The sequence below is a fragment of the Pelodiscus sinensis genome, chromosome 5 (genome assembly GCF_049634645.1).
Source record: "Pelodiscus sinensis isolate JC-2024 chromosome 5, ASM4963464v1, whole genome shotgun sequence".
Lineage (NCBI taxonomy): Eukaryota > Metazoa > Chordata > Testudines > Trionychidae > Pelodiscus > Pelodiscus sinensis.
Genome location: NC_134715.1, coordinates 94366941 through 94380052, shown reverse-complemented (window position 1 = coordinate 94380052; position 13112 = coordinate 94366941). Strand labels below are relative to the sequence as shown.

The 13112-nt window shown below is 40.3% G+C and overlaps 1 protein-coding gene and 1 pseudogene across 1 annotated transcript in view; both read left to right on the top strand.

The window, feature by feature from the left end:
* Positions 1–13112, top strand: part of NWD2 (NACHT and WD repeat domain containing 2) — a 133247-nt gene that overhangs the window by 43044 nt on the left and 77091 nt on the right. Inside the window, exon 2 of the mRNA XM_075930602.1 lies at positions 8986–9074. Within this exon, the coding sequence (XP_075786717.1) occupies positions 8986–9074 (89 nt within the window). The remainder of the gene's footprint in view (positions 1–8985; positions 9075–13112) is intronic.
* Positions 10715–12721, top strand: LOC142829498 (nucleolar complex protein 4 homolog pseudogene; annotated as a pseudogene).

Sequence of the window (13112 nt, the reverse complement as noted above, 5' to 3'; positions counted from 1 at the left end):
TGCCTCTTTCTGATAGAGGCAGTGGGGTGGCAGTGGGGGAGCGACTAGTCGTTCACATCCCTACTTTGGACCAGAAATGATCATGACTCTTACCATATGTTTGCCCTTCAGTGGTTCTTTACCTTTGTTCCTCATTCTGGCTTTTCAGTATAGACAATGTTTTTGTCTTCTGGGACATTGGTCATTTTAGTAACTGTGGATAGCATTAGCCAATTAAAACCATTTTTTTCTGAAAGCTCGGGTGCCAACAGCCAGTTGCTTGCTTGTAAGAGACAATGCTATTTTGCAATACGAATCACATTTTGGAAAACAGGAAAAGATCATTTCAATCTGGTTCAGGATTCTCCATTAAGTAAAGTGTAAGACTTCTGAATTTCCAGCAAAATATATGGTCTACAGAGAAGACACTGGATTCTACTAAGGCATATCAAACTTGAAGCCTACTGAGGGCTGCACAAACTAAAACTGATAGATTTCAGGGCCACCAAAGAAAATGTACTTCTAGCAGAAATTCGTAATTATTTATTATTATAGATTATGTTTTAGGTATATTGTATAATATTTTTTCAGGTCTTGTTTGAATTAATACAATAATTTGATGTGTAAAATTATTTGCTCATATATAATAATTTTGAATTAAGGTACTTTTTAATTATTTATATGATACATAACTTATTTTGTTGAAATAAAAGCACACAGACAGTGGTAAATCCAATAGAACAGGCTTCTGTGAAAGTTTGAGATACTTTTTAAGTCTGAGATTTTGCGTATACATATAATTATTCATGTGATTGCAAAAAAAGACATTTATATAAATATATTTTGTGATTTTATTTGGGAATAAATAAAAACAAAATATTAAATCACATATTTTTTATTATTCAGCATTGAGAAGTAAATACAACAGTAGCATAAGAATAAAATATAATAGCATGAAAATTTTAAATTAAAACCTGCAGCATTTCAGTCCCAAGTATTCTTTCCAGAGAGCTGATAACTGCTTTTGTGATATCAGTTTTTCAATATTTGGTTTGCTATTTTGAGCTGAAACTACTCTAATTACCGCTGATAAATGTTCGTCACTTAACCTTGACCTTACAGGTGTTTTGTTGACTTTTATAAGCGAAAACAGCTGTTCACATAAGTATGTGCTACCAAACATTGACAATATTTTTTTAATGCAAATTTACATACTTCAACAAAATGCCTGGGCACGTTACTGTAAAAATCAAGAATGCCAACTTCACTATTTGTTTTTTAAGAGTCTCATTGAATTTCGATAAGTTCCATTTGCATATTTTCTGAAGCCTTTTGAAAATCGTAAGAAAAAGGTGCTGTAAACAAGAAGGACTTATCTTCACATGATTTGAAAACTTGGAATCTCTTCTCAACTTCATGTTGCAGCAGTACAATATTTGATGCATAATTCGCAAAATGCAAACTGGGGTGTTCACTTTTATGGTCTTGGCATGTAATGAAATAAGTTAAATCTTCTTTTTTTTAAAACTGTATTTCCCAAAGACAATGTTTGGTCATGAAAGCTTTTATACTGCCATACATAGTAGTCACTATCTGGCACTTCCCTTGAAGTTTTAAATTCAGGTCACTCAGATGTTTCGTAATGTCAACTAAAAATGATAAATCTTGTACCCAGTTATCAATATTGATTAAGTCTGTATCCTATCCTTTCATTTCAAGGAAAATAATGATTTCTTCTCATAGTTCCCAAAAACCTTTCCAAAAATTTCGAACATACAAAAAGACAGCTAGGTGCACAACACTGCCAATATCTGTTCTTTTGTTGAGAGCAATTGAAAACGCTTCAAAACTTGATGATTTCTCTTTTAATTGCTCACTTAAATCACTTGCCATTTCATTTATCCTCTCTGCAACTGTGTTCTGTGACAGAGATCTTTTAATGCTTTCACATTTCCAGGACATACAATTTCAGCAGTTTTCACCATGCACTCTTTTATAAATTCACCTTCAGTGAATTTTGAAGTTTTGAACTTCGTGCTATTAATTCTGACAAAACATAACTAGCTTTAACTGCAGCTTCACTGTCTCTGTTAAGTTTTGTAAACACACTTTGCTGTCTATTCAACGCTGTCTTTAATTCCAGTAACTTATCTTGCCGTAATTTCCCTTCTAATTTATCGTACTTTTCTCAGTGGGTTTCATAATGCTGATTGATGTTATACTCTTTTGGAACACTGATAATTTGATTGCATATTAAGCAGATAATCTTGCCTTTCAGTTGACAAAAAAAAACAACAGTTCCCATTTGTCCTGGAAAACACTGTGCTCATCTTTGATCTTCCTTTTTATTGATTTACTACTTTCCGGTTTTGATAGTGACATTGCGAAGGACTTTTTATAGCAGAAAAAGCACAACCATCCACGATGAACAAAAATCATAAACTGATGAACGTGGCACCAAGCGCAGCATGCGTACTGATGGCGTAGAGTGGGGGGCTGAAACTATACCTATCCTACTCACACGTGCAAGTATGGCTTGGTACAAGATCACGCGCTGCAGTGTCATTGCCTATGTGCAACTTAATAGCAGTTTACGTCCTGTGCATATGTGCAGCTTTTTTTCTTGGAAGATCTCGTGGCCCTATATCTACTTTATAAACAATGTAACCGGGCGGGCCACACTTAAATACTTTATAAACATGTAGTTGTGGGCCGCAAAAAAAATTTGATTGGGCCACATGTCTGACATGCTTATCCTACAGCTGTGTGTATTTATAGTCACATAATAGTTGATGGCCAGCCATTATTTAAATGTTTTCTTAAGGATGGGAATTCCAATTTTTTGGTAGACTATCTCACACCAAAATTATCTGAGTTCATGGCAAAGGACATGGAATATTTCATCTTAGATCAATGACAAATTTGAGATTCAGTATTTCAATGAATATAAATATAGAAACAGATTTTACAAAATATTTTGATGGATTAAACACATTTCTGATATACTCATAATCTAAGGTCAGAAAGTTCCATTGTGGTCATGTAGGCTGACCTCCTGCGTGTTGCAGACCCCAGAACCTCACCCTGTAATAGAGCCCTAGCCTCTGGCTCAGTTACTGAAGTCCTCATTTTCAAGGTACATGGACTGCACCATATACATTAGTTAAAACATGCATGTGACACATGCTCCATGCTATAAAGGAAGATGAAACACCACCACCACCTCCCAGGGTTCCTGCTAGTCTAATACAGCGGACAATTCCTCTCTGAGCTCAAATATGGTGATCAGTTAGACCTTGAGATATGGGCAGATTCACCAGACAGTTACCTAAAAAAAAATTATCTGAGTAACTCCGAGCACTCTGCCATCTAGTGTCCCATCTCTAGCCATTGGAGATATTTGCCACTGGTAGTTGCCAATGAGTCACATGCCATTGTAGGCAGTATTTCATTCTGTAATAGGTTTCTATCTGTAGTATTTCAGCACCTCCTAATCTGTAATGTATTTTTCCTCCTAATATGGCCGTAAGGCAGGGAGCTACTATAATGCTCATTTCACAGATGGGGAACAGAGGCACAGTGAGACTAAGTGACTCATCTGGAGTCACACAGAAAGTCTGCAATAACACAGGGAACAGCGCCTGTGTCTCAGAAGTCCCCTATCCACTGAATCTTCCTTCCTCTTGTTAACATATTAAACATAATTTAAGATCTGAAACCATAAATTCATTATGAACAGAAAAAGATATTTACAGTAGAATATCTTAATTTTTCTCTCCACCAGATATTTATTCAGAAATAATCTGTTACTAAGAATAGCCTGACTTTAATATGTAGCTATATATTAAAAATGTTCAAATCACATCTTTTTCACTTTGATGCAGACTTCATAGGCTTGAAAGAAAATTGTGGGCAATAGAAGCATCCAAGCAGCTTGGATCCTTTGATGGTGACGAGATAATGAAGGAGTAAAGAGAGGGCTAGGAAACTGGAGAACTCTTAAGACATCTTCCCTCAAATATTCTTTCTTTCCCAAAGTAGTGGGGAAGAAAAATCAGTTCATTGGTAATGATAAAATAAAATTAGATTTTAAATTAAATTAGGTAAATGTAATAAATAAAACAAACCAATGAATTCATTGGTTTAGAATAAACTGTAATAGCTCACAGTTGCATAGCAAAGATGTATGATTATTAACTAATTAAATTATGGACCTAAACACACACTCTCAAACCCCATTGTGAAAATGGACCTCAGAGTCAGCATTCATATGTCGGTTATGGCATTGGTAAACAAAGCATATTTTTGGATTTGTGTGGATGTCTATTGCTTACAACATAAGAACATTAAGTTAATTTTAAAATGGCTCCATAATGTCAAAACAGTTATATAAATATTGCTCTAACTGCCATAGCTCTACCTTATCTTTCATAAATGAATACTCTCTTACTTTTAATTATGTGGTACACAGACTTAGTCATTCTCAAACAGAATTTTATTTCCAGTAATAACCTTGAACTGACAAAATCACTTTGTGCTTTTCTCCAACCTTTACTGACCCACAGAGTAGTTATCATTCCATAACAAATCTAATCCACAAATCCACATGTTTTTAGTATTATATTGTTACCAGATTTGCCCAATACTTGGGGGTATGCTCATTTATCAGGGTTACCCTGATGGGACTGGGGGAAGGTTAACAATTCTATCAGTGTGCTGTTGGTGCTTATTTGTGCTCTCATATGGAGCTGAATTCTCCCTGCTGCCAATTCCCCCTCCCACTGGAACTCTCCTGCAGGAACTAGGTTCCTCAGGATGGGGTTCTTCCCACCTTAGCAACAGACACCCACACCCACTAACAGAGCACGTCTGAGAGGACTGGGTACTCGGCACTCACAAGCTGACCCCCTCAATATGTCCCTGGACTCAGCTGGCTGGGTTTCACAGCAATGCCACACTGCACCCTCATGTGCCTTTGGACTCCGTGGGCTGGATTAAACAGCACTTTAAGCTGCCATCCTCATAAGCCCCCAGGTTCAGCACCCCTTATCCCCACTTTCACACCACAGTCATTCACTGGTAAACCACACGATGAGCAAACCCCACAGGATTTTAGGCACTACATGGATCTTTTGCTTGGGTACAAGAAGCGTTGCTGCAGAGCGAATGGGGAAGCCAAAACAACACCCCTTAAGGAAGAGTGAGAAAAAGAGAAAGAAAGAGAGAGAAGCAACCAGCTTAACAATGAAAGTGATTTATTTCTGAGTAGTGAATAGATATCAAACAGTTACAATATTAAATCTAACAATTACAATATTAAATCTAAATTGAAACTGATTACAAACGTTAGGTAACCATATAACAGTTTACACAGGGCAGGGTCAGGAGGCTGTGCTTAGAGAGATAGTTGAGAGAGAGAAAGAGAGAGAGAGAGAGACCTCACCACTTCACGGAGCTTGCACTGATTGGGGTTCCCAGATGATGATGGTAGCTGGGGGTCCAGCGGGCAGGAGAAAAGCAGGACAGAGCCCCCAGCACGATCAGACAGGAGATGAAGAAGTCTCACTGGAACTGATGCAGTTTAAGTCCAGGTATCAGAACAGTTTTCTTGGGGCAAGGAGAGGAGTTTTTATAGGGATAGTTCAAAGAGAAAGAGGAGAGACAATAGAGACTGATCACCCCTGGTTATGGGTGATGTTCCTTGAACGAGCTCACAATGCAACTTGGCAGTTTCAGTATTTTAGATGTCAATAGGATCGTTACTAGAATTGGTCTGATAATGACTAATTTGGGTGTGAGCAGGCCTAGGTTCATTAGCATCTGGAGTAGAGATTTCCCATCAGGCAGTGCTTCTCTGCTTTCGGTGTCCCATAGTTCACTGCGATTCCTGCCTTGGAAGAGCTGCTCTCCATTCTGTATGCTAATGAGATGTCCCTCTGTTCCATCTTTAATGTAAATGAGGCTGGGGTGTTTCCTTAATTGTATCACCCTTGTCTGAAGCAGTTTAGGTGTGTCTTCCCCGGCCTTTTCTTTGCTTTGTCTTTGATTCTAGCAGAGGCCTGAGGGAGGGGGATGGTTTTCCATGAATGCCACTCCCTGACTCCCCAAGAGCACAAGGCTGACAGGCGACCATGTTCTGGTTCCCCAAGAATCACAGAGCTGGTGGGTAACAATATTGAGAGGCTATGAAACATATTTGCAATAGAGATGTAAGCAACTAATCGACTATGTGACAAAGCAAATGCTTATTGGATAGTCGACTCAACTAGTCACTTCCTTCCGCCCCCTTATCTATCAGTGAGAGGCAGCAAGAGGAGTGGGGAGCAGGAGCCCATCTCTGCGGGAGGCAGGGGAGACAGAGGCACAGCGGGAAACGGCGCAAGCCTCAGTCCCTGCTCGCACCCGGTTCCCCGTGTGGGTGCTTCTGCTTTTGAAATGTACAAGAACTCTGCGGTGCTCTTGTACATTTCAAAAGCAGAATTGACAAAGAGAGCAGGGGGTGAGCAGGGACCCAAGCAGTCCCTGCTTGCCCCATGCTCTATGCATCCCCCCCCCCCCCGCCCGCTGCTTCTCTGAGAGGCAGCAATGGGGAGACAAGAGCCAGTGCTGGGGGGAGCCGGCTTGAAAGCCAGTTCACCCCAGCACCATCTCCGGGGTGCTATCTTCCCCCTCCTCCCCCCACTGCTTCTATCACAGGGGCAACAGTCAAGAATATGGTTTGTGAGCCACAAACAGAACCCCAATGGTGGCCACAGGTTGTCCACCATTGAGTTGGAGTTTCCAGCATGCACCTAAGGGAAGGATGTGGTGATACACAGGAACTCCCTGCACGCCTAGGACTGAACATCAGGCTGTTTCTCTGGATCCTGGGACTCTGGGAGAGGGCAGGAGGTGCATGTCTGGCCCCCGGAGGGGACCCCATGGAAGTGATGTGAGAGAGGATTTGTGGGTGTCTGGATCCCCAGCTGGGCTCTGTGGAGGGAAAAGGGGCAGAGAAACAGGAACTGGCTTATCATAGGAGTTTCTTTAGTACTTCACTGCTGGGGAAAATGTTGTGTGTCTGTATTCTTACAGACATACTTGCTGACAGGTGTTTTGAAATAAATGACCAAAATAATTGAAACTGGTGTGATGATATAGTGTTATTTTGAGGAATAAAAGTTGCAGAATTTTTAATATTTTGGTGCAGAATGCTCCCAGGAGTAAAGCACGTGTAACACAGAAAGCTAAAAAAGCTAAGGTTAATGACAGTACTCTAAATATCTCAACAGTGTTGCTGTTTCCTCTGGAGGGAAGGTAGGAGCAGTGGAAAAAAGGAGAACAAGAGAGCCCAGGTGGCCAGAAAGGGTTTAAATGGGAGTTCAAAGTGCCTATTTTCCTGAGCCCAGACGCACCCCAAAAACTGCACAATTCCAGGAACTTGGTCCCCAACTCAGAGGGTACGTCTAGACTACAGGGTTTTGTCAACAGAAGTTTTGTCGACAGATACTGTCGACAAAGCTTCTGTCGACAAAGAGCGTCTAGACTACATTCAGTTCTGTTGACAAAGCAAACTGCTTTGTCGACAAAACCCTGTAGTCTAGACACAACCCTACATGCAATAACACCTTCTGTCGACAGAACTCTGTCGACAGAAGGCGTTATGCCTCGTAAAATGAGGTTTACCAGCGTCGACAAAACTGCTGAGTTCTGTCGACGTTATGTCGACAGAACTCAGCGGTAGTGTAGATGCAGGTATAGTTTTGTCGACAAAACTCTGTAGTCTAGACACACCCAGAGTGACCTGGAGTGGTGAGGAGAGAGTCACGGCTGTTCTTTTGTACTGTGTGTGCACGCCTCTGCTTTACCTGATTAAGTATAAAAGAGGTATAAAGGCATTTAAGACTGTGTGCAAAGTGTGTGTGTATGTAAGTGTTGACTGCTTCAGAACTGCTATGTGTCCCTGAGAGGTAAACTGTAATCTCTGAGGTGGAGTATGAATAATCAGGGTGTCTCGGGGGTCAGTGCTGGTCCTGGAGGGCCATGGTAAGTGGGCTGAGAGCCCTCATTTCCTAGAAGAGGATCAGACTGAGAGCACTCAACATGTGCCAGAGAATCACTGCAGCAGTTCTAAAAGCATGGAACACACTGTGAACAAAGATCAGCAAAGGCTTGGATTTCCCTCCTAGCAATCCCAGTGGGTGGCTGACAAAGAGCTCTTTGATAGTAAGGCTAAATCTATACCAGGGGTATGATTCCTAGTTCATGTAGGCATACTCTTGATAGCTCTCATCTGACTTAGGATGCTAAAAATAGTGTAGCCACGGTAGCCTGGGCAGTGGTGGCACTGTACTGGCTGTCCCGAGTACAAATCTGCCTGAACTTCATGGGTTGCACTTGCTGCCTCCGCTACTGTAGCTACTGCACTATTTTTAGCGCATCAGCTCTGATAAGAGAACCACAAGTATGTCTATGCCAGAGAGATGTAGTCTAAGTAATCTACTAATTTTTTTTATGAAAACATGCCTCTGGAGATCTGCATACCCAGACTTATAAGCCATATGTGGGTGTGAAGATTGGTGCATTTTGTATACTAATTGGAATTCTCCTCTTTTGGCTTACTACAAAAATAGAAGATACAAAGATAGAATTTAACTCTTTTGCTGCGCTGCAAAGAAACCTTGATTTATCTATGAATAGTCTGCTATACATACCTAACGTGAGGTTTGTCTCTTTTTTCTGGAGATTTTGATATATGACTTCTGACTTTACAGGGTCAGTTCAGTCCTGTTTTACAAAAGTGTATTCTTAAAATATTAATTAAGATAGATGTATTAAATAACATAACACATTTACATTAAATATAACATAACATCTAGGAACATAATGTTTAGGTATTGAAATCCCCCTGTTAGATTTTCACTCTTTTTGCCCCAAGACGTTTCTATTTTTCTTCATAAGGACATATATTAAATAAAAGATTGAGTTAATATAAATATTGTTAATATTCTTTTTTTTCCATCACAGATACCGTAGCAGAAAGAAATACACTAAGAGAACATGTTTGTCCAAAGCTGAGAGAATTCTGCAGGGAAAACTATGGGCTGGAATTACAGGTAAATTTTATCACATTAAATATTCTATTATACTATATAATTAACCTTCCTACTTTTGAAAATACACGTTACTTGTATTCAGAAAATATATATTTAATTTATATGTAAAAATGGTATAATTACAGATAAGTAGGGCACAAAATAGAAGCCTATTGAAAATCAAAAGCCAAAATGGAATATGATGATTTTAACAAATTAAAGTGCTCAGGACATCACCAGTGAAATCTGCTGGTATTAATAAAAAGACAACTAGAAAAAATCCCCACTGCTTTATGATCAGAATGTTTTACTGGTACATAAGAACAATACAATAACATTAACAACATTTCATCTTGAAAGATATGCATAATGAAATTGTCTGTTTTAAAAATACAAACATCTAAGAAGAAATAATGTCATATCCAAGTTATAGTGATAGAAATGTAGCCGTGTTAGTCTGGTGTAGCTGAAACAAAATACAGGACTATGTAGCACTTTAAAGACTAACAAGATGGTTTATTAGATGATGAGCTTTCGTGGGCCAGACCCACTTCCTCAGATCAAATAATGGAAGAAAATAGTCACAACCATATATACCAAAGGATACAATTTAAAAAAATGAACACACATGAAAAGGACAAATCACATTACAGAACAGAAGGGGGATGTGGGGGGGGCGGGGGGGGGAAGGAAGGTGAATGCCAGTGAGTTAATGATATTAGAGGTGGGGAAAGGAAGATGTCTGTGAGTTAATAGTATTAGAGGTGATAATTGGGGAAGCTATCTTTGTAATGGGTAAGATAGTTGGAGTCTTTGTTAATTCCTCTGCGGAGAGTGTCGAATTTTAGCATGAATGCCAGTTCAGAGGATTCCCTTTCAAGTGCAGATTTGAATGTCTTATGGTACTATCTTTCTAGAAATTAAGCTGCTCATATTCAGGAAATATAAAGCCACATGTAGTTTCAACATTTGGATTTATTGCTTTAGGGGGTAGCCAAGTTAGTTTATAAAGTGCTACCAGACTATTTCTTGTTGTTTTTTCAGTTTACCTGTACAGACTAACAAAAAATGTAGATGCAATACTCCGGTCATCTGAAGAAGTGGGCTGTGCCCACGAAAGCTCATGATACCATCTAAATTTTTTGTTACTCTATAAAGTGCTACCAGACTATTTGGATTAATGTTAATCATATAAGGACTGCTCCAACTACAATTTTGTCAGCAGTAGCATGGAAATGATTTGGATAGGCAGATTGTTGAAGCCTTGACAACCAATGAAGCAAACTCCCAATGCTGCTTTTTTTTTTTTTTTTTTTTTTTTTTTAATTATCCCATGTGTGTGCAGAGTAATGGCCAGGTTTGGAAAGATACAGCGTAAAATCCTGACTCCATTAAAGTCAATGTCAATAGTTCCCACTGACTTCAGTGACACTGAGATTTCACTCTCGAACTTGCTTTACTTTGTACTTTATAATAATTTGGACCTGCCACACCTCTTGTGGAATATGAGGACTGAATACAAGTCATTCATGTGCATACAGTTAGGTAAGCATGTGTTTAAGTACCTTTCTGAAAACTGGGCCAATAGAAAGGTGTCCATTAGGCCTAGCTAGAAGTAGTGGCACAAGTAGCATGTGATGATAGTACTTCCTGGGCACAGGATGGCCACCAGCCAGGAATTGGTGCTGCAGAACCAGGCAATGCCAACAATTTATTCAAGATCCTGAAGCTGCTTCAAAGATGGCATCCTTCAGAACCTGCAGCCCATTGTCTGGGGGCATTGCTAGAGTGGGGGGCGGGGGAAGCTGTTTGTAGGCCAGCTGCTTGACCGAGTCCTCTGTCACATAACTGCAGCGCAGAAGATAGGTACAAAATATGGAGGAGGCATTGTTATAGTAATTGTGTCAACTGCTTGGTGGAGCTGATGGACCATGAGTCTTTTCCGGTCAAGGAATTATCACACTGTACTCTTATAAAGCTTGTCACGTTGGAAGGGAACTACTCTTTAAGGCACAATGGGAGTTGTTCTCCACATGAGCTTTTAAAATTAGTTGTGGAGAACTGTCATGGGGTCTGCTCACCAATAATGTGCCTCCTCCTGGTTACTCTTGATATTTCTAGATTCTGGGTCCAATGCCATCTTTCCGCCTATCGCCGCACAGCTTGCCATCTCTTCCTGGTCCTCAGTAAAGCTAGATGCTCTTTGTTCATGGCTTAGCCCTTTGGCCAACTTACAAGCCCTTTCCTTTTAGGGTATCAAAGTCTCTTCTTACAAACAGGCTTAAGCAGTCTTCCCATTCACTGTTCAGCTTGTGCCACTTCTCCAGTGGTTGGTACAGGAAGCTGGATTTGTTGTCTACTCTGGGTTCCAGCTCATTGACCATCTAATCAGCAGTCAAGGTGAGTTCTGTTCTTTATCTTATGGCTTTTCCCTCAGCCCCTCCTAACCTTGTTGCTCCCCTCACCACGTTCCTGGTTTCCCAACTTGAAAACTTCCTTCTCCGAGCCCTCCTCTGCTAATTTCCTGTCTATATAAACTCAGCCCAGCTTGTTCCTCCTCAACTGGGCTTCCTCATTCACTCAGGGGAATACTTAAACTACCTGATCTTCCCCCCAGCGCTCAAGCTGTGGCCAGTCTAGTCAATGCCCCATCACATAATCTTAATCTCTTGAGAAGAGCACTCTTCACTCCTGACCTAATGTTTCCAAGAATACCCAGTATTTTGTGATGAAGACAGTTGCTGCACACATTAGACAAGTCATGCAGAAGACAAGACAGTATATCACTTTACCAGCAGAATGATTTTTTTTCTCATTTTGTGCATGCTGAACAAATAAAACATCAGTTTTGTAGTGAAGCAAGATAGCTGGGAGGAATAGAATATATTGAAGTTAAAAGATCATAAACTTTGAGAGGACATGGCTTGGTCATCTTAAACAGAGGCTACCCAGCAGCCTTTATGAAAACATTCTTATTTTACATGACTCAATCTTTCCTCACCTGTGACACTCCACCCTTCGGATAGACTTCCTGACAGTCACACGTAATATACTGCAGGTGGAACAGTCTTCTAATTTTAAATGGATTATTCATTCTGATTTGTCAGCATAATGTTCAGTCTTTGACTTTCATAAAGAGCTGTAGAGAATCTTAGACCCCCACATATATCATATGAATTACTGAGCCTGGTTTTTAGAGTCAGCTGATTTGTCTTTTTCATATTTATCCCCATACCTGATGACAGAATTTATACAGCACTTCACTAGACTGACTCTCCCTAATCCTCCCCATCTTTTCCTGATGGCTATTACTCCCATCTGCAGTCTGAGAGGCACTCACCTTGCAAGGTTCTCATGGACAGTCCCACGAGGCTTGAAGATCTGACAGAAAATCCATATATAATGGATGAAGAAGGGACATCCTAAGGCAACGTTTTGGAGAATGTCCTCTGGGAGCTACAAACGCTTTAGAGTAATAATCATCCTGATGCGGCCTGAGCAGCTGCCATATGAACCAGTCTTGGTTTGAATTACTGGGCTATATATCTGAGCATCTAGAGTTATTGTTCTTGATGCTTTCTGATCTAGAACTAAAAGAAAAAAGCCTGGAGGTTGAGAGTAATGACAGGATTGTTTGGCAAGAGAATGATCTCTTTGTTAGGATATAAAATCCTGTTTAATTGGTTAACTGATTAAATGTAGTGTTTAACCAGTTAACCAATTAAAGGGGGCCAAGCAGAAAGGCTGCTCCAGCTTCGCTGGGCTGAAGCAACCTCCCCACTCGTCCACAGAGGCCAGGTTGGAGTGGCCCTCCCTAGGGCTGCTCCAGCCTAGAGGCTTTCCTGGTCCTGCATGGGGCTGGAGCAGACCACCTCCTATGGCTGGCTGCAGGCAGATAACAGGTGATGCTTACCAGCAAATAGTGAAGGGTGATACTTGCTGGTAGCTGGTTAACTAGTTACCTGTTTATATACCTTTCTTCGCAGAGCATTTTATATCAGGATGATGCTGCACTTTCGGAAATAAACATTTTTGTATGGTTGGCTGACTGGAAGCCAA